Raw genomic sequence first — 22,156 nt, 5'->3', positions numbered from 1 at the left:
AATTAAAATATTTTTATTCTTGTATTTTGGCAACCTTATTTTAAAGGAAGGACATTTTCCGAGGTTGCGTGAATAAATGCCAAGTGGCAATTTAAATAATATAAATTCAATTTGACAAATTGACATTTGAGACTTGAATAGAATGTTGTAGGACCATCGCATTGCCTCAGGCACCTCTAAAGGTCATTTTATGGACCCAAATGTTAAATTAGAGTAGAAAATTTACCTTTATATGGGGTAAATTGGGATTGAATAGAAATAAATTCAAGTTGTTACATAAATTTAGCGAATTTTCTTCAATTTTTCTCCAATAATACAAAATAAGGCACGATACATTTTTAAAAATCGCAATTCAATATCATATAAGTTGCCTATCGTTTAGTTTAACGGTTTATACAGTAGAAAAACCTATACCTATCTATATTATGATGCAAAAATTTCACAACTTTAGTGCAGCTTCCACGTCTACAATTTTGACGTCATAGACTCGGCTTCTCTCTCATTGGTCAGATACACCATGCTCTTCACCAATCATATCAGCGGGTTTTTATAAATGAATGAAAACTGCTCTTTTTGTATTTTACTTTTATTGACAAGAAACTTGGTGTAAAAAATGAATATAATGGAAAAAACTAAACATGAAACTAATGCGTATATTAAATAACTATAAAACAGAATACAAATGTCTAATAATTAACGAACTTAGGCATATAGCAGGCTTTTAGCTAGGTTTGGTTAAATTGGCTATAAGATAGGCGTGATGCGACAATAAAGATAAATAAGTAATAGGGGGGTAAGAGTTAAACAACTGTATACCCCCATTGACCTTTGACACCATAATGCAAAGCTCATTGGTTCTAAGATTTGTCAATTTCAACTTTAAAAGGGAACGTTTTAGTTTCATTTTACTAATTTTTCCGCTTTGACGTTATATAGTACTGACTGGTGTATACATCTAAACTTATAAATTATTGATGTCAATTAAAGGTGGCTTATTTTTCCTCCAGGCTTCGCAGCTAGGAAGTTCCCGGCCCTGCTGAGTCCTTACAACTAATTTTTCTAATAGTTTACAGCATCAATACATCACTAATGATATACAACATCAATGGATTGTACAATGTACATAGAATATAACGACTATATGTGGATATATTGAAATGGGAAAATTTGTCGTCAATTTAGCTTGCTAATATAGACCTCATTTATTGGTCAGTTCGTTCATCCAGTAGGAGGTGTTGATGGGTAAATGGGTGGATTGATGATTTAGCTAATTTAGCCAGCTGCGGGCTTCACTATCAGAGTACATGAAAATCTGGTTCAACGTCCAAGTAATAAAATATAGATTTCACTTATGATATATTACTTAAAATCTCACATAATAATCCTGACAATACGAATTTTGTTCCATCATGTTTGCTTTCCTAAGATAATACTTGTTATTGACTGACTGATTGATTAGCCATAGTTTCTTAGCATTTGGACCTTAGAAGTCATGGAGCAGGTTGAGACACTTTTGTATAGCCACTAGAGCCAACTCAAGCTCCAAGTTGAAGCTGACCCGCTATCTCATACTTGTGTTTAATGTTTATGAAGCGTTATTGTCGGAAAAAAATGGCTTAGACATTTGATTTGCCTTCATATTGATAAATTGCATGAGACTATACATGTGTTCATTTGAAGAAGTTTTGTTAAGATAATCTTTCACTGTTATGGTGTTGACCTACCCTCCAGAATTTGGTCCTGATAATATAAGGGTTTATTTTTGTCAAAGTTGCTCACCTAGTGGATTGTCACTTCTAATTCTGGACACCTTAGCTGGATCAGGGTTTGGTGGCCGCTGACCAAGTAAGTAATCAAAATATCTTAGAATAAGTCATGAAGTATGGAGGGCGTTTCCCTCTAACCCCCTAATGGTCTATTTTTCTTTTTTATAGGTTAATAAATGAATGTAAATTCAGTAAGGGTTCATTTAAAACTGTTGTCACTGTTATTAATGAATTAATTTACAATTAGAGAATGTTTTTCTGAAAAGTTATTTGGTATCAGACTGACTTTAATGGTCAGAATTTGTCACATCGTTGTCTTCTATGAAGTTAAATGCTTCTAATACGTCCCTGATAAGGTCAGCTATCCTGTTTAGCTCGTTCTAAAAATATTAACATGATTAGGTACAGACAATATATTTTATAAAGGCAAGGTAGGCAACTGTTATTTTTTGGTGCTTTAGTAATTTTTGGATATACAGTGTGTGTTTTTTTATGAGAACTTTTTTGAAAGCAATTTTACCCCACTCATAGTTATCAGAATTTAATAATTGATGGCTTATTTTCTTCGTTTTTTAAGGCAATTAATAGAACACCAAAAAAAATATTTCAGTTTTTATCTAAAAAGCACAGTAAAATCTAAAATTCAAAACTTAGGTGTCAACATCTAAAAATGGATTTAGCGCATTTTTCTTATGCCTAAATCTTCTACCCTTTGCAAGAAAAAAAATTGGATTTTCTGTAGTCGACTTTGGGGGGCCAGTACTCCCTCCCTGGTTGAGATATGACCATCAAACTTTGATGTGTTCTAGTACATGTCCCTAATAGTATCTGTATACATTTTTAGCTCTATATTTCAACTTTCAAGTGTTTAGCAGCTATTCTTGCAAAAGGTTGAATATTTGAGCATAAGAAAAATGCGCTATAACCATTTTTAGACGTTGACACCTAAGTTTTGAATTTTAAATTTTACTGTACTTTTTAGATAAAAACTGAAATATTTTTTTGGTGTTCTATTAATTGCCTTAAAAAACGAAGAAAATAAGCCATTAATCATTAAACTCTGATAACTATAAGTGGGGTAAAATTGCTTTTTTTTTTAAAGTTCTCATAAAAAAAACACACTGTATATCATATATATATATATTTAAGGTTTTAAAAATAATTTGAGCTTCTCGCCATGCAGGGTTTCGGATCCGGATCTGGATCCGGATCCGCAAGGATCCGCATATTTTTGAGTCCAAGGATCCGGATCCGGATCCGCAAAAAAATGCGGATCCGGATCCTTAGACTCCAAAAAATGCGGAAAAAATGGAAAAAATCTACCTAAATTTATATAAAATCTCAGACATTCTCTTGATGAGAGCCAATCTTTAAGGTTTAGGTTCAGACTTGAAAATTAAAAGTATTTTTGACTTTGAATTAAAGAATAAAATTTTTTTTAAAAATTTGGTGATTTTATTTTTATTGTCAAAGATCCGGATCCAGTAGGATCCGGATCCGCATCCGGATCCGGATCCGCACTGACCAAATTTTGAGGATCCGGATCCTGTCGCCATGTTTCAAAAATCAACGCCCATTTTTTTACAAATCAGATACAAAATTTTTGACATTACACATTTTTAAATTTCTTGGCGCTTCAAACCAATTAACCACCAACCATAATAAAGAAAAGGAAAAAAATAATACCTTGTCATAGATAAAATGTTTAAGGATGTCTGGTAGATCAACCATCCTGTACAATCTGCAACTATCCTAAGATTAACAACTTTTAATACGGGTTAGATTTTTCTCGTGTTATATATGTATGTTGTAAATTAATCCATATTAGCGTTGATTTAAACATACAAATGCGAAATAGTTAATGTACTTTTAATTTTTAGCATTTGACAACATGGACAATTAAAGACACCTGGAACTCAACTAAACGTTTGATAGAATTTTGACTAAAAATGCTGGACATTTTTTTACTTTTTTTCAACTTGAAGTGGTGAAATATAAATTTTCTCGTCAATATACTAATGATTAATAGTGACCTATTATATTCTGGAAGAAAATACTTAGGATCAATGCTGGAAGGTTCTTAGAATCACGTGCTCACGTTCGTGGATAGTTTAATGAGGTTATAGGCAAGGGGGCCGAGTTCCCGCGGCTAGGCAGGCCAGGGGGGCGAGCTTTGCGGCCATGACCTTCTAGCATTAAGACTTTTTGAATGTTGGTCTTTTGTAATGTCGCGGTTTTGTAATGTCGCGGTTTTGTATACACTCCCCAACGACAGCGGAAAATCATGTATAGGTTGCGCTATTTTTTCCGAATTAATTTCGTTGATGATATAAGCTGATTATTAAAATCACCTCTTCGCTGCCAGCATTTATTACTCTGAGAATGAGAGAGTTGAGATTGTCATCAGTATCTGTCTTCACATCTTTATGCCTCACCATATTCTTCCAATCAGATGCATTTAGTAATCTAAATATTATTTAAAATATATGAAATATTGTTTCTCATCAGGCGCATGTTTAATTATCAAGATAAAAGAAATAGTTTATTGCACTAACTTGAAATATTTTCAAGGATTTTGGCTGAAGAATAACATTGACATATAAACAACCCCGATTTTCTTATCCAGTTTCCCTTATAAGTTCGAGAATTTCCAAGTTTTCCCTTTAAATTTTAATGTGAAAGCAGAAGCGTGCAGAATGGTGTTGTATCCAACCCCCTGAAAAATTTAAGAGAGGTGAATTTACCCAACTCGGTGTCCACCAATTCCCCGGAGCCATCCCCCCCCCCCCTTAAAAATGGTCAACTTGACTACATCCCCATGTTCCAACCCCCAAAGGGGTGGGGAGGGGGTGTCAAGTTAAAAAAAGTAAAATGATACGCCCCCCCACCTCAAATTTAAGTGGGGTGTTGAAAAATGTTTCAAATGACGCTTGTTTGACTTTGAGTATTGTGATTATGTATGGGATTAACATCTCAGGTGTTGTATCCATAACAAAACACACCTCGTGTTGTCTGTATTACCCCCCCCCCCCCCCCAAAGTTGTGGGTTGAGGGTGGTGTCAAACAATGTGCGAAGATTATCAAAATTTCAAACACCACCTGGCAAAAACCCTGGGCACGCCCATGCATGAAATTCTTTTTCATTTTGTTACCTCTCGAAGAGATCAGCTCCACTCCACTGTGGAATCAATCTGGAAATGTGTTTTCCCTGCATCCAGCAGCCTCCCCATCCATACACAAAAGGTATTAAAAATTTATCTTCAGCACTCAGCTTGAAGAAATATACTGAGTTATTTCTAAAATAGAATATTGACATGAGGATATTATAATCCGTACCATTTGTGATAAAAGTACAATTGATCATGTTGAATAGTAGCTCAATAAAATTCCGAAACCATGGGCTCTTAACCATAGGGTAAAACGACTACTTCAAGAAATGGAAAAAAACTAATTTCACCAAAAAAATTATGTCAATATTTTCCTGAATGGTAATAAATCTTTATCATTTTTCTTCTGGTTTTGGGCATTTGAAAATTTTACTTCTATGTTATTTCCATTCAAATCACTTGTTATAGTAGATGTTTGTTCTTCAGCATCCATGAAGTCTTGTGCAGCATTAATATTTTTGTTAGCTTCATTGAAATAATGTGGAATGACATCTCTATTGGCATCATTTAGGTCTTGTGCAATCACATTTTTGTCATTATTTAGGTCTTGTGCAAAGAAATTATTGTTAGCATTGTTGTCATCATTAGAGTCTTGTGAATGTGCAATACCTCTGTTAGTTTCATTGTCACCATTGAGGTCCTGTAAAATCACATTTTTGTTAGCTTTATTTACATCACTGAGGTCGTGTTCATCTCTGTCAGCATGTGCAATCATATTTTTGTTATCCTTAATGCCATCTTTGAAGATATTTCTGGCAGCTTTATTTGATACATTCTGGTTCTTAACATCTAACTGTACTTGTTTCAGTTCTGTTCCTTCTTTCTCCAACTTCCTTTCTTGCTGTTTCACGCAGCCAACTGTTAACGTATTATTTTAAAACTAGCCTTAATTGTCTTATGGAAAGGCTTTAACAGGAACATGTTTTTTTTATAGCAAAAACAAGCTATGGACAACAAATTAAATATCCTTCATACCTAAATCTGAACTAAAATCATTTGATAGCCAACAGAAGATAAAGACTTGCACTGAAATAAGCCTTTGAGAGTCATTTTAATTTGCCAAATGCAACAACTAGGCGAATGTTTGGTTCAGTATAAATGGTTAAAAAAAACGTTCCTTGATCTTGAATTTCTGCTCTAATCTGAGTACCAACTGCTTTATGTTGTGTCTCTGCTACATTTTCATGTTCACTGCAACTATCTGACACATCATCCACCCAATTCACAACCAGAGAATTAATCCAAGAGTTCTATAATTTTTTTCCAGCCTTTATTTCTTTGTTCCTATGAAGTTGCTTAACTTCAGTGATCGGACGAGAACTGGTGCTTTGTGAATACCTATTTCTGGTCAAATAGTTCAAAGTTCAAGTTTTTTTGTTAATTTACTTAGAAGGACGGACGAACGTAGAGTCCTAGATTGATTAGGCTTGGTTAGACGGTTGAAAAACTGAAAGAAACATTCTTCTAAACCTGCTGTAGACCAAGTTTTTTGCTGACTTTATTTGACGGACGGACGGATCTAAGAATGACATGAAGCGGATGTCCGTGGTGTCCAGGGTTTCGGATCCGGATCTGGATCCGGATCCGGATCCGCATATTTTCGAGCCCAAGGATCCGGATCCTTGGACTCAAAAAAATGCGGAAAAAATAGAAAAATCTACCTAAATTTATATAAAATCTCAGACATTCTCTTGATGAGAGCCAATCTTTAAGGTTTAGGGTCATACTTGAAAATTAAAAGTATTTTTGACTTCGAATTAAAGAATAAATATTTTTGAAAAGTTTGGTGATTTTATTTTTATTGTCAAGGATCCGGAACAGGATCCGGATCCGCACTGACCAAATTTTGAGGATCCGGATCCGCAAAAAATCAATGCGGATCCGAAACCCTGGTGGTGTCCTAGATTGATTAAGCCTAGTTAGATGATTCTAGAACTGTTAAAGCATATCTTCTTCTAGCTGAACTATAGCCAAAGTTGGAGTTAGTGTTAAAAATGGAACAGACAGACAAATCAAAAAATGGAACAGACAGACAAAGTAAAAAAGTGGGACGGACAAACATTTCGGATACCATCATTGTTGATGTCCGAATGGACATACCAATGACGAGAAAGGCATACTCTTTTTTTGAATTATGAAGATTTCAGGCTGAACAAAATTCCTCATTAATTTTGACGTTCTGCTGTATTCCTAAAAAACAATTTACTAGTTATTGGTATTAACAAAGCAATGCTAAAAGTTACTTACTATAAATTAAGCATTTAATTTAAGAAAAGCCAACCTTGCATATGCATAAACTTATGTCCAGGGGGGTTTGGCAAAGGGGTAATATCCTTGTCCCCCCCATTGAAGCTTTATTGAAGCTCTGATTTTTCAACTATCTTGGGTGCTTTCAAATTTTACCCGATTGTTAGGTAAATACAACCCCCTCCATATAAAATCTATTAAAATGTTTACTTGAGCAAGATGAGATGCTTGATATGCTTGTGTCCATGTCCTGGTCAACACTTTCACAACCAACTTCAGTAAACACTTTTCTTGTTATCTCATTTTCTTTTGCCACCAAGAAACTTAATAAAAAAATAATTTAATTTGTATTTTAACAATGTTATTTTTATTTACAATCACTTCTGCTATTTTATTTAATTATACCTTTGACTAATCTACTCTAATAAGGGGGGGGGGGGAGTTTTGACACATTTGCGTAAACAGTGAGTATAGGCTTTATCTTTGGACTGAGAGGATAGGTTATTAGGAATAAAATCATTCTTATATGATAAATTTTCCCAAGTTTTAAGATTTTTTGGATAGGCCTCCAAGTTCAGGAGCTGCAGGCCTCCAGGTCCTCTCTGTACAGGTAAAAATTAAAAATTTTTTTTTTTTTTGAAGAGTTAGAAGTCAACCTATGAAACAAAATATGCATATTTTTAAAATGTTATTCACATATTAGAAGAAAAAAATGCATATTTTGTTTCATACGTTGACTTCTAACTCTTCAAAAAAAAAAAATTTATTTTTACCTGTACAGAGAGGACCTGGAGGCCCGCAGCTCTTGAACTTGGAGGCCTATCCAAAAAATATTTAAACTTGGGAAAATCCATCATATAAGAATGATTTTATCCCTAATAACCTATCCTTTCAGACCAAAGATAAAGCCTATACTCACTGTCTCAACCATGACACTTTGGTTGAGCTTGACTTCCGAATTAGCGGGAAGTTCACGAGATCAGTTGGCGAACATACAAACCCCCAATACCAGGAACCATCAAGTTTCAACAGCAGGTTTGAATATAGATTTATTGATGAAATTATTTCAAAGTCCTGAAATTACAAAATCAATTAGTTCATAATTCCAGTTATTTATAACCACGTAATCTTATTTGCTTTTTTTTTAAAAATCATTTTTCTCTACGGTTAAGAATCTTTGGAAACTTTGGCTTTAAAGGAAAATTATTTGGTTTAATAAATCATTGTTAAATGCAAAATAAAGGCACATAAAAATTACTAAAACATATATTAATCATAATTAAGTTTCATGCTTAGCTGGCTAAAGCCTTTTTAAAACTACATATAATCGTCCTATACACCATTCTTCCTAATAAAATTAATAAATTCTACCTGAAGTTCTTATGGTTTCAAATCCCTGATATACTAGGGTCGTTCACACACTATGAGACCAATGATAGGCCCAATTTTGTTCTCCGAAATCTTCACACACTCATATCTCATTCAAAAGTAACGAACGTGCGCATCAAAATATACAAACAATCTATGCCGCGCCACATTATGAAGGGAAAGCCAAAACAGACGACATTTGCGCTTAGTTTTAGGATAATGATAAGGAATTAATTTCGAACTTGATAAACACAAAGCTTCCTCGAAAAGAGGTTAAGACACACCCCCCGTTTGAAAGTCAAATTAACTTCCTTAACGAGATTCAAGGTTTTTTTGCGCTGAGCACTAGCAACATTTCTCACTAAACTCAACTCACCATAATCACATGAGAATGGCCACATCCCGAAAACGTGACAATTTTGCTCCTAACTAAATGAAACCCCGTGAAATGCATACACAATATTATACTCCTCACTAGGACTCATAATACCTCACATTTTAGGATAGAAGGATGGGGATTGGTTTGTACCATACAACATTCCATGCACATGACAATCACAAGATCACATACACAAATCCTAAAATAGATAATCCTATTAATCATGATGTTGTAAATATAACAACTATACTAAATAATAATCATTTCATAATCAATAGGTAATAATCATTATTAATAAATCAATAAGTACCTACGAAATCAGGTTGAAATGTAAACAAATAATGGTAAAAATAAAACGAAATAAATCTTAGACAAGAAAATTAAGATTTATAGGTACTTATAACTAAATTGTTAAGCATCAAAAAGAGTAGTAAGAAAAAATATTTCAAAATCCTTGGGCAGAAAGTTTTTCAAACCTAATGAATAAGAACTGTAATATCTTAATCAACAATAAAACTTTTTAATACTTAAAGAATAGCAAAATAATAATATCTTCGTTAGAATTTTTCATCGGAATTATTTTTTAAAAAATACCAATTTTTCTTTGTAAAAAATATGAGACTTTTAATATGAATTTTCAATCATTCCTTGCTCTGAATAAAAAATGTTTTACTTGATTGAAATTCATATATAATTTTAAAAAAATCTGCTAAAAAATACTTGATTTTTTACTTAGAATAAATATCGAATCACGCAACCTCGACACATTTATTCCTTTTTGTTAAACTTTTCAGGTAAGTTTTATAATGAATTGTACTTTTGAAAAGAAATTAAACTCAATAAAATTAAATTTGAGCATATGAAATAGAATAAAATTTAATCGCATTTCATTTGATTCTTATTTTAGGCATAAAAATAGGCATATGAAAAATGTGGCTTTTTATACTAAAAAAAAATCTTAATTTCCATAAAATAAGAATCAATTATTAATCATAATTTTTAACAACTGCCTGACTGATACAGCATGTTCTTCCAGGGGAGATTTATCTGTCAGTCTGAACAAGACTCTTGCAGTCTTTCTCCCATCCTCAATTCTCGTCACTCGGCCCATCCTCAAACATCTCATCAGTGGATTGGTACTCGTAACCAGAACTATATCTCCGTCAGCTAGTGGCTCCGCCATCTCATCCTTCCACTTGGACATCCGTAATATCTTCGGTAGGATCTCCTGGCGGTAGGCAGTCCAAAACTGGGCAGATAAATCTTCTAACAACTTCAACCTGGAGGAAATTTGGTCCTCCGGTTTCATCGCCACATTGCACAACGGCTGGCGGTCAACATTTCCCGGCAGCTGGCCAAGGGTAATCAGCCGCCAATTCTCCACGTCGTTCGCAGCTTCTATCGTCAATGGTCTGCTATTCATCAGCTTGCTAACCTCCGCCAACAGCACCAGGAGCTCGTTGAAATTAACAGAACTATTCACCAACTTCTTGGACAGCAATCTCTTGGTTAATCCCACCATTTTCTCAGCTTGCCCAATAAAATGGTGGGCTCGGGCCGGGATCTGAGACCAAGAAAACTCTACCTGGCTGCCCAACTTCTGCTCTAAAACCTTGCGAGCACCGGATAATTGTGTGCCCATGTCGCTTACTATGACCTTCGGCAGACAATGAACAGCTTCAAACTTGCGCAGGGACAACAGGATACTGCTGGTATCATACTTTTCCAAGGCATCTAACCATAACGCCCCTGAGAACCTGCAGACCACCACGAACACCCACACCTTCTTCGTTGCTGTCTGACTCCTCGTTTTGGCGGCAGCTCTCCTCGTAACCAGCGGACCCATCAGGTCGACTTGCACAGCTTCAAAAGGCCTGCTCGGGACCAACTTGTAAGGTAACACATCCTTCATGGTAGTACGACATTCCTTAGCCCTCTCAACACTGCAGGGCCAACACTTCTTCACTTCCATGATGGACAACCTCCTTGCCTTCACAATCCAGCACCAACGGCGGCTCTCAGCTAAGGTTCCACGGACTCCAGAGTGAAGCTCAACATGCGCTTCTCTCATAAAAACAGCAGCTAACCAATTACCAGGCTCCAAAATTATTAAACCTGGCATGTCTTCAAATATCATTTTACGGCCACCAGTAATGGCGTCAATGACGGGCTCTCCACGACCAACCATTTTAAGTATTCTCATCTCCCTGGTCACATAAATTCCTCCGGGACCAACGACAGGCCAGGTCAATGATACTTCATGCACTAATGGATTTAATGACGCATAATTGCCTTTAGCGTCATTTATCCACTCATCCTCTTGGCTTCGTGACACAATGAAAAGTTCCGCCGCCGCCATAAAATTGTACAAAGACGGCTTGTACACAGAATCTGCGGCTGCTACATGACTACCAGCGGCTGTAGTCTTACCTTCTTGTCTGCTCTTTAGCTTCTTCAACCAGGTGTTCGCAACTTGCAGGACAGCTGCCATAATACGTTTGGCCTGTCCAAATGATCTCCTGTGCTTAAACCTAAAGACATCTTCAGCGGCTTCTCCGGCAACTTTCATTGAACATAACTTAACCATTTTGGTATTCAACTCCTCTGGGGGTAAAACCTGCTTGACTTCTTCGGCAGTTTTCACCGGCCACGCACTTTCATCCTGGCGCAACCATTCTGGGCCCAATCTGTACCTGGAGCCTGGTCCCAAATCTGATACCTTGCAGGTGCTTCTGGTGCCCAAATCTGCAACATTGTGCGTCCCCGGGACCCACCTCCAGTCATCCTTGTTGGTTGCAGATTGAATTTCTCCAATACGATGAGAATTAAATGTGTTCAACATAGCACTGTTGGAAACTATTTGTGATAAAACACACGATGAATCAGTAAAGTACATCACTCTGATAATATCAAAGGGCAGGGCATCTCTGATGGACTTTGCCAACCTTGTGGACATCTGGCACCCCATCAATTCAAGGCGTGGAATTGATTCACACTTGACCGGCGCAACTCTTGACTTGGTGGCTAGCAGAAACGTTTCAAATCCTTGTCTAGTTGGCCACCTCAAATATCCCACACATGCATAAGCCTCTGATGACCCATCCGAAAACATCATCAAGGATGGAAGGCCAGTTGGTTCCTCCGGGACCACACAACGGTCAAACTCCAATTTAGCGACCTCAGCTCTGTCCTCCAGCGACTTAACAAGTTCATCCCGTAGACTTTTTGGAATGAAATCTTGCCAGCCCAAATTCAGCAAACATGTTTTCCGCAGGACAAGTTTAATTCTCAACAGAATAGGGCTGCAAAGCCCGATCGGGTCGAAGGTTTGGGCGGCGAACCTGTGGACCATCTTCTTTGTCAGATTCTCGTCCAAGGCGTCCTGGAGGTTGTACAAATCAGCATCCTCTTTCACCTTCTTTCCCTTGACTTTACCATCTTGGTTGACTCTTGTGGCGATGGACAACACATCGGTGGCTGGCTGCCATATCAGCCCGAGAACCTTGGTAGGCTGGCAATCATCTCCAGAATAAATGACTTGTTTGAAGGAAAAACTACCTTTGCCGATAATTCTGTCGGCCTCTTTCATCATCTCCTTGGCTTCTGGCTTCGATCCTGCTCCCGAAATAATGTCATCTATGAAGCTGTGCTTCTCAAGCTTGACTGCAACTGGAATCTGAGGTAACTTGAATTCCTCATCAGGGTAGGTAGGTATTTGTGGCTCCTTCCATAATTCAGGTTTAGCAACAATTTCACTACCGTTTATCTGCCCCTCTCCATACATCTCCTTGACCTCTGCTTCACTCTTTCCGCCGAACAGGCGGGACGTCAACTTCAGGGCTGTAACTGCCAAGTTTCCCGCAGCCAACTCGCCGAAATTCACAACTTTAGTCAGGTAAATCTCAAGAGGACCATCTGGCGTCGGGGAAAATAAAACTCTCTTCATCTGGCTGTCGAACTCTGTGGCCAGGATGGAGTTATAAAACTTGGAAATATCCGCGGTTATTCCAACCTTGTAACCGCGGAAAAGCATCAAATGATAAAAAATCTTCTGCATTGGCGGCGGGCCTCCCAGCATTATGTTATTAAAACTGGTACCTTTGAACGTCAGAGAACTATTTGCACACAATCGCATCGGTGTGGAACTTGAATCCTCCTTGAAAGCAACCACTATTGATGAGCAAGACTTAGGCCCTTCATACTGCAATTCTTCAGGCGTGGCTTTTTGAAATACGCCTCTTTTTATGGCGTCGTTGAATACCTCCACATACATTCCATAGGTACCTTCCTTGACCATCTTGGCACGATCCTTTTCAGCAATTTTGCGGGCTAAACTCTCATTGTAGGGTAAAGTGTGAGGATCTTCAATATAAGCATATTGACCTGTCCACTTGTTGGACTGCAAGTCTAGTGTTAAACCTGCCTCAATTATCCTCTGCCTCTCACGCTGGTCCCAGGTAGTGCCATCGGCCATAGCCTTGCACTCTTGACAGGCAGTACATCCTGGACAAAGTGCCTGCGGCTGTACGCCAAACGATTCAGACGTCAGAAAGTCTGGCAAGGTGCCTCCACTGATACTGACAGCCTTATAAGCCGACTTTTGATCTCCAGCTCCACCGTCAGCACTCGTACAGATAAAACCACTACCAAAAATGGTTCGCCACAACATAGACTGGCCCACTTTCTGGTAGGTTGAAGGAAACACGTCAGGATGTGTATTTCCAATGATGATATCTAAGCCTCCACTAATATATGTAAACCTTTCTGGCGGCATTTTAAATATCTCGGCGGCAGTTTCGGGGTGGACCGAGCGCATCTCGTTGGCCCCGCCGAGGGTAGGCATGATAGCTGCCTCAAACTCCCTCAAATTGCCGTCCCTATCCTTCAGATAAAACACAACATTGCGGCAGGAAGACTCACTGCCATCAGCTACAGAAATAGTTGTATATCTGCCGGTAGATTTCAGCTTCAACTTGTTGGATAACTTCTCAGACACAAGTGGCAAATTTGCCCCAGAGTCAAACATTACCGTGGCGTGGCAGGTGCAACCGCCAGGTGCTACAACAGGAACTAACTGAAGTAAGAAGGTACAGGGGCTGGGTGCAGAACTTGACTTGTAAACTGTATTCACACCAGCACTAGCCTCATGGAGTAACCTGGAATGGTATCTGTCGCAATTATTGGTACCACAAACACCAAGCTTATCCGATTTATTACATTTGTCAGCAGTATGGCCGTCACATAGGCAGAGTTCACATAACTTCTTCTGCTGGACAACTTTCTTTCGGTCAACCACATCCATCTTCTTAAACGTGAGGCAACGGAAAATCGGGTGTTTCTCCTTGCAGCTCTCCACAGGACATGCACTGTTCCACTTGGAAGCCTTGTCCTTTCCAGCCTTTCCATTCTTATTGTCGTTGCGGCCAGATACTTGCGCGGCGGCAGCTCTGTCACGATTTCTCTTGCCGGCGCCATTGTCATAGGACATATCACCGGCCAACATGGCACCCCTGGTCCTCTCCAGCAGTTCTACAATCTTCTGGATGTTTGGTTGGTTCATGCTACCTAGCTCCATCATAATTTTGTCTCTCAAGTTTTCAGGGCACTTGTCTTTAAAAATATGAATAAGAGTTAGGTGATTGTAATCCTTAGCTGCAGAACCAACGATGGCTTCCACCTCCTGCATCATGCTCTTGAAGGTAGCAATTGCGCTAACCACGTCCACAGGTTTATCCACAGGTTTCATCTTGTTCAACTTAGTTAAAATCCTCATGAACCGGCGAGTGTTTGATAAAAACATCTGATCAAGAAACGCCCATTGTTCATTATGATCTCTAATCGCTGACACTTGCTTGCGTAGTTCCGGGTTGGTTATCACCTTCTCCATACACAACATCAGACTTAACCTCTGGTCAGCAAATCCATAACCAGAGCATAGATCTTTAAAGACCTGTTTAAAATTTGGGTAATCCGTGTCAGTACCGTCGAACGACGGCAACAAACTGTTGTCCCAGCGCCCATACTGCGGGTTGGAACTCCGAATATCCACGGCAGACATACTTCTGGAGAGCATGGCAGGTGTCCCACTCTCATCCAGGTTAGATGAACGACGTTCCATCTCTCTAAGCCTTCGGTACATATCACGTACTTCTTGGCGCAACTCCACGGAAATTTTAAGCACTCCCATGTCCATCTTCACCTTCTCAATGACGTCGAGGTTCCTGGCGACAGTGCTTGACCTCGCGTCGTCTGAATCATTGTCAAGCCAGTACAGAATTTTTGTACACTGCTCCAACGACGCATAAACTTTATCTGCAACAGTTTTCTGCTCACTAGCTTCATCCAAATCACGCTTGAACTCGCGCAGCTCACTCGTCTCCACGGCAGGTTTTAGACTTTTTATTAGGTCAGATTGGTCCTTGACCTCACTAAAAATGTCACGAATTGATTTTACAGTCACATTTTCACATGAACTAAAACTTTGGCAGGCTTTTAGATTGTCATAAAACACTTTTAACTGTTCGTCAAACACTTCTAGCCTTTCACTGCCAATAGCGATAGCTCGCTCAATTTTCTGCTTTTTGGTTAGTGGCATATTGATTCACTAGGTACTTATTTCACAGAAAAATTGTCACAGTTTATTGCATCAATAATTCACTGGATGCTATTGATCTCTTGATGAATGCTAACGCCTATTCATCAGACACTTTGAAATTGTCTCAACCATGACACTTTGGTTGAGCTTGACTTCCGAATTAGCGGGAAGTTCACGAGATCAGTTGGCGAACATACAAACCCCCAATACCAGGAACCATCAAGTTTCAACAGCAGGTTTGAATATAGATTTATTGATGAAATTATTTCAAAGTCCTGAAATTACAAAATCAATTAGTTCATAATTCCAGTTATTTATAACCACGTAATCTTATTTGCTTTTTTTTTAAAAATCATTTTTCTCTACGGTTAAGAATCTTTGGAAACTTTGGCTTTAAAGGAAAATTATTTGGTTTAATAAATCATTGTTAAATGCAAAATAAAGGCACATAAAAATTACTAAAACATATATTAATCATAATTAAGTTTCATGCTTAGCTGGCTAAAGCCTTTTTAAAACTACATATAATCGTCCTATACACCATTCTTCCTAATAAAATTAATAAATCCTACCTGAAGTTCTTATGGTTTCAAATCCCTGATATACTAGGGTCGTTCACACACTATGAGACCAATGATAGGCCCAATTTTGTTCTCCGAAATCTTCACACACTCATATCTCATTCAAAAGTAACGAACGTGCGCATCAAAATATACAAACAATCTATGCCGCGCCACATTATGAAGGGAAAGCCAAAACAGACGACATTTGCGCTTAGTTTTAGGATAATGATAAGGAATTAATTTCGAACTTGATAAACACAAAGCTTCCTCGAAAAGAGGTTAAGACACTCACTGTTTACGCAAATGTGTCAAAACTTCCCCCCCCCCCTTACTCTGTTCGTTTGTTCAATATTTTTGTTATTGCTTCCCTACTATCTAATTATACCATCATTGTCTACCAACAAAAAAAGGAAAGAGGGAGAAGTTTTGACACATAACAGTGAGCATAGGTTTCATCTTTTATTTTATTTTTTTCTTCAAACATGTAAATATTATCAAAAAATGCCTATTTATTTTGTAAGTTTTTAACTTAAAATAAGAAATTCATATTTTTACCTCTCCAAAGTCTACCAAGAGGCCTGCAGGACCAGAACAAGTTGTTTAACAAGTTGTCCTCTAACTTTTCAAATAAGAAATATTGATTTGTTACCTGTCCAAAGTCTACCTGGAGACCTGCAGCACCTAAACCTGGAAACCTATCTAAAAAATCTTTATTTTTAAGAAAGATCGTAATAAAATACTTTTTTAATTAAAAACCTATGCTCTCAATCCAACGATAAATCCTATGCCCATTGTTTACGCAAACGTGTCAAAACTCCCCCCCCCCCTTCAATTTTTACCTGTGCATGTTACTTTCTGTGGTAAATTTTGACTTCAGATACCCCAGAAGTTCCTATGAATTAGAATTAAGTATTAGAGGCATGAAATGTATGTGTTTTATCAGTGAGGCGCAATAACAAATATGCAGAAAAAAATTTTAAGGAAGCCCGCAGGAAATGCACCGCTCTAACTGCTGAAAGACTGCCACCAGTAGACGCAATATCCCAAATTTGAAGCCCTCAGCTTCAATAACAAAAGTTAAAAATCTGGAAACTTCAAATTCGGGGTATTGGGTCTACTTGTGACTGTCTTTCATCAGTTAGAGCCATGGTTTTCCAGCAGGCTTCCTTTATATATGTTTTAAGTCATATCTCTCTGGCAATATCTAGCAGTATCCATTAATAGCTTTTATAAAAAAAAACTAAGTCTTATATGGCATATGGCTGCTAAATTCACAAAGAAAGTCAGTTATAACTAACATTTTAGTTTATTTTTTTTTTATGACTGAGAATTTAAAGTTTCGTGATTTTTATAATACATATGAACTGCTAGAACGTACCTTCTCTATAAATAGTCTTGAGCTAACAAGAGTGTTAGCATTCTCATGATATTCTGTCGACCAATTTGCAGTTTTAGACTTTACCAACGCCTAAAATGAATTAGCAATATAATCTAGACTCTTAGAAAAAATGTATGGTTGGTAAACCTTTATCATTAGCAAAATTTAAAAGATTATATTTTGACTTAAAAATTGAATCATGTTCTTTAAAATATCTAGGTTCTCAGGGATCTTAAGAGATAAGATGATAAGGTGATATAGGTATATCCCCAATGATGATAAACAAAATAACCCTTTCTAAAGATTAAAATAATTGGTTGAAAAGTTTGGATACTAAGTTTTGAACCAACCAATCAAAAGTCAAAATTTTGGAGCCAACAAATGAGATAACGTGGTTAAATTAATTTATGATAAGATTAGCCACTATTGCAAGAAAATTGCAATAAGATATAGACAATTCTTACCTTATTTAGACATTTGCCGTCGTCAATGGAATGTAAATACAGAACAACAGGTTCAGAATTTTGATCCATGAATTGTTTCATCTAACAATCATAAAAAGAACATAATTATCTTTAAATATTTATATACAACAACTACAAACATGTATGTGACCTTTTCTGTATGTTACTTTGAAGCAGGTAGATGTTAGCTTACAAAAAAATGTAAAGTTGGAATTTCTTCAGGGGTGTATATTCTGCACAAGATTCATTTTTCCCCCTGCTGCAATTTTTTTAATTTTTTTCTCCCTCTTAGTTCTTTCCAGCCAGGAAGGGAAAAAAATGGAAATATATTTTCAGAACTCTTTATTTTATTCATCAAGGAGGGGAGAAAAATGGCAAAAAAAATTCAGTTCTCTTAATTTCTCCATTTCTTTTAATTATTTTTGTCCATTTAATAACGATAGATCAGAAGATGCAAAACTAAAAAGGTTTAAAGCCTAGTAACTTGGTATGTAAAGTGGATGTTAAAATAACTTGCATGACAATTGACAACATCTATAAGAGCGTTGTACATGTACATAAATATGATACCATCTAATAAAATATGAAGAAAAGCCGATGAAAAGTACAAACAAAGTAAATTATGAAATAGATGCTTATTAATTCTAGAAATAATAACTCTCATAGTAATACAAAAAGACACATAGGAAACAAGTCCTTTCTTAAAAAATCCACCATTTTTTTCAATTGACGTTCATAATTTGTGTGAGGAGGGGAGAGAGTTTACCTTGATAGTGGCATTGTAACCAAGTTTATTCTCACTTATCTTAAGAACAACTTGATTGAAACCCTTATTGTCACCCTCCGCATCACTCTCATCTAAAAATTAAAATAAGAACAATTACATGCCATTAGAGAACCTTCCAAATAATTTCAATGGGATCTTTTATGACTAGGGTTTGTTTTAATAAGGGAAAGTTCCTGTTTCCATTCTTATTTAACATTCAAAGTATTTTAATTTAATTATAATATGTGAATTATAATTTTAGAAAATCAATAAAAACATTACTATATTTAGGTTTGTACTTACATCAACGTAAAAGATTAGAGGGGGCAGGGGCTAAATATCTGTATGTTTATTGTTCACGGGGTAGGGACATTGTGTCAACTTTCAATTATGGCTTTGAATATCAGCCAATAGCGTCGGAAATATAAACACAACCATGTCGCTACAAAAGAGCAGAAAGCAATTTGCTAGCAGACGAAAAAGATCCCCACCTCACGTAGTTGTCTGGGTTATAGGTCTATACTTATACATTTAATGTACTTACCAAGACCCCAAAGTCTGCCCTGGAAACCTTGCATGGGCAAATCACCAAACTTATTGTAAAGTCTTCTAATGTCTTCAATCTTAAAAATAAAATAATTTATACAAATGTTATGTATTGCATATATCTTTAAGTAATAAGTGTCATCCTTATTTTTTTAAAATATTTGAATGAACATAGAATACGTGGATATATTGACAGGGGAAAACTTGTCGTCAATTTAGGTTGTACTATAGTATATATCTCATTTATTGGTCAGTTCGTTCATCCAGTAGGCGGGGAGCGGATGGGGTAACGGTAGTGGATGTGGGGTATTATTTTTTTAGCCAGCTGTGAGTATCACTTTATTAGATTATATGAAAATCTGGTACAACATCCAAGTAATCATAAATCGATTTATATTTGATCATATCGCTCAAGTTCTCTTTAATTTATAGTTTGTTAGACTTAATCAAAGCTTTTGATAAATATTGAATTTCGCGCATTTTTAGTGAGACTTAGCTTGGTTGCTCTAGATGAAATAAAATGTGTTTTGGGCTGCATTTCAATTTTCATTCCGCGGCTGATAGGTCTATAAAACTATTGCAGCCGTCTTATATAAACTGGCATCCAGCGACTGCGGCTGAGGATTTTTCAAAATTGATGTGTTTGAATGAAATAAAATGCATAACCTTGATATCACTGGTAGTTCCATAATCACAGAAAAACACTGTTGCCGAATTATTTACTCTGTTGATACTTCTTACAATTCCTCTATTGTAGCCTAAATGACATAGTAGCTTAGAAGTTAAATGCCATAATAATAACTTTTAAATTATAGAAATTCTTGTATTGTATACAACATTGTAAACATTTATAGAAAATTAAACCATTTAGTACAATGTACACATTATGTTCCAACTCCAAGTAATTAAAGAAAGTGGAATAATGAATGAAATTAGCATAATTTTCAGTAAGTAACAATCCCTCAAATTTTGTGCGGAAAATTCTGCCTTTCTGTTGGTGAACATAAACAAGAAAGAGTTTGCTCATTTATTCATTAAACTAGTATAATTCCCACCCATTCTGTTAAAATAAATAATTGGATTTAAAAACAAATGGATTGATGTTAATATAAAAGTATCACCTAGTTTCATATAATTTGCTGCAACTGGTATTCCGGGAATCAACTAGAGATAAAACATAATTTTATATTAAATAATGATTTCCACCTATCTATAGAACGATTGGTTTATGCTTTTAAGGAAAGCGACAGGCTGGTTGTAAATAAAATGATCATGCCATGCTATAAAATATAACTCTTTTATACATATTTAATATTTAACGCTTCATTGAAGGGCAGCTTAAGTTACACAAAAGAATATTAAAATTACGAGAGGGTGCCAATAGAACTTTGCTCAGGGAGACTGTATAAGAGCTAGGTGCATCTAAAGCGAATATTATTAGTCAGATGCCTTAGCGAGAGGGTAGTCAAGACTAGAAGTCGATATCTAAATCCTAGGTACCGTGGTGTCAAACCAAAGAATATTTGATAGGAGATGGTGTTACTAAACCAACTATTGCCAAACTAAGTTGTATAAGTGAATGAAACTTATGTTTAACCTGATCTATGATAATTTTACTCTTTATCTCCATAGGATCATTGTACTTCTCATTCATACTGTTATTTAATCTCTCCAGAGCCTTAATTTAAATTTTATTATTAGACTAGGGGCCTTACCCCTAGAGTCTACCTTTATTGTGTGTATAGATATAGAAATGTGGAAAAATAGTCGTCAATTTTGGTTGCTATCGTGGAGCTCATTTATTGTTCTGTTCGTTTATCCAGTAGAAGTGGAGGGGTTGGGATAAAGGGGATGTATGAGGGGTATTGTTATTTTAACCCGCTGTAAGTTTTACTTTATTATACAGTATACGTTACGTGTTTGTTGCGGTCAGTTAGATCAAAAGAACATTTTCCGACATTCAGCAGACTATAAAAGAAGAAATTCAAAATGAAAAAATTCAGACCCTTATTTTTTAAAGACAAAGTAAACTTTACTTAAGCCGAAAAATCACATAGTAAAATTTATTAAGCATAGGGGTTGTGTCAAGTTTTATCTTAAGCATAAAATTCTGCTTCCATAGACACCTTATCCGAATTCCTAGCTCTCATACAAGTCATTTGAGCCCAAAAAGTATGTATCAAGACCTCAAAATCTATGATTTTTCGGCTTAACCAAAATTCACTTAAAATGCATAAGGGTCTGAATTTTTTCATTTTGAAAATTTTTTTTCGTAGCCTGCTGAATGGCGGAAAATGTTCTTTGATCTAACTGACCGCATTAAATACAAATATACATGTACATAAAGATCACATGGGGGTTACAACTTCATCACAAGGGGGAGGGGGAGGCTAGACAATTTTGAAGACCGGTCATTTTTCGTAACTTATACTGTAGAACATGAAAATCTGGTGTAACATTCAAGTAAAAATATATCCATCATAGTGTGGGGTTGATCCCTTTTTTTTTGAGGGGGGGGGGATGGGTTCAGGCAACTTGACATCCACCCGCCAAACAAACTAAAACGTGTCCTTGACCAATGCTGAACTTTCCTGAAAATTATGTTATTTCATAAAACTATGTTTTTATTTACGGGCATAAAAATAAGAGTAATTGTAAGTTAAGAGTAATTGTAAGATATGAAAAATAGAAAAACTAACTTATTTTTACCTCATGATAAGCAGTGCCTTTCTTGTAAAACCAAAATCTTGTTTTAGTCGTAACTTCAGTTATGAAAATCTGCATCTTCTAAACATATTTTATGTAATGAAAAATATAATCTAAGGACAATCATAATGAAGTATAAAAATAGTAAACTCACCTTCTTGTAATTGGAGATTTCTGGTGGCTTTAACTTTGAGCAAAAGTCCATTTTGTT

At 36.4% G+C, this 22,156-nt stretch overlaps 2 protein-coding genes across 2 annotated transcripts in view; both read right to left on the bottom strand.

Annotated features, from left to right (window-relative positions):
* Positions 1-22,156, bottom strand: part of LOC145334931 (uncharacterized) — a 60,153-nt gene that overhangs the window by 7,220 nt on the left and 30,777 nt on the right. The window lies entirely within an intron of this gene.
* LOC145312310 (uncharacterized) lies at positions 571-22,156 on the bottom strand. Its single transcript, XM_080151552.1, has 18 exons — positions 22,100-22,156; positions 21,949-22,026; positions 20,837-20,917; positions 20,361-20,403; positions 19,906-19,997; positions 19,238-19,316; positions 18,694-18,785; positions 17,928-18,008; positions 17,464-17,553; positions 16,925-16,977; positions 7,391-7,503; positions 7,097-7,123; positions 5,994-6,185; positions 5,250-5,791; positions 4,919-5,064; positions 4,118-4,232; positions 3,453-3,518; positions 571-2,146 (listed from the first exon to the last, which is right to left on the bottom strand). Exons 1-18 carry the CDS (start codon positions 22,148-22,150, stop codon positions 2,054-2,056), a joined length of 2,034 nt encoding a protein of 677 aa, XP_080007678.1. The 5' UTR covers positions 22,151-22,156; the 3' UTR covers positions 571-2,053.

This window comes from Acartia tonsa, chromosome 2, assembly GCF_053477335.1.
Source record: "Acartia tonsa isolate MP-2025a chromosome 2, ASM5347733v1, whole genome shotgun sequence".
Taxonomy (NCBI): Eukaryota; Metazoa; Arthropoda; class Copepoda; order Calanoida; family Acartiidae; genus Acartia; species Acartia tonsa.
This window is presented reverse-complemented; position numbering and strand designations above follow the sequence as displayed.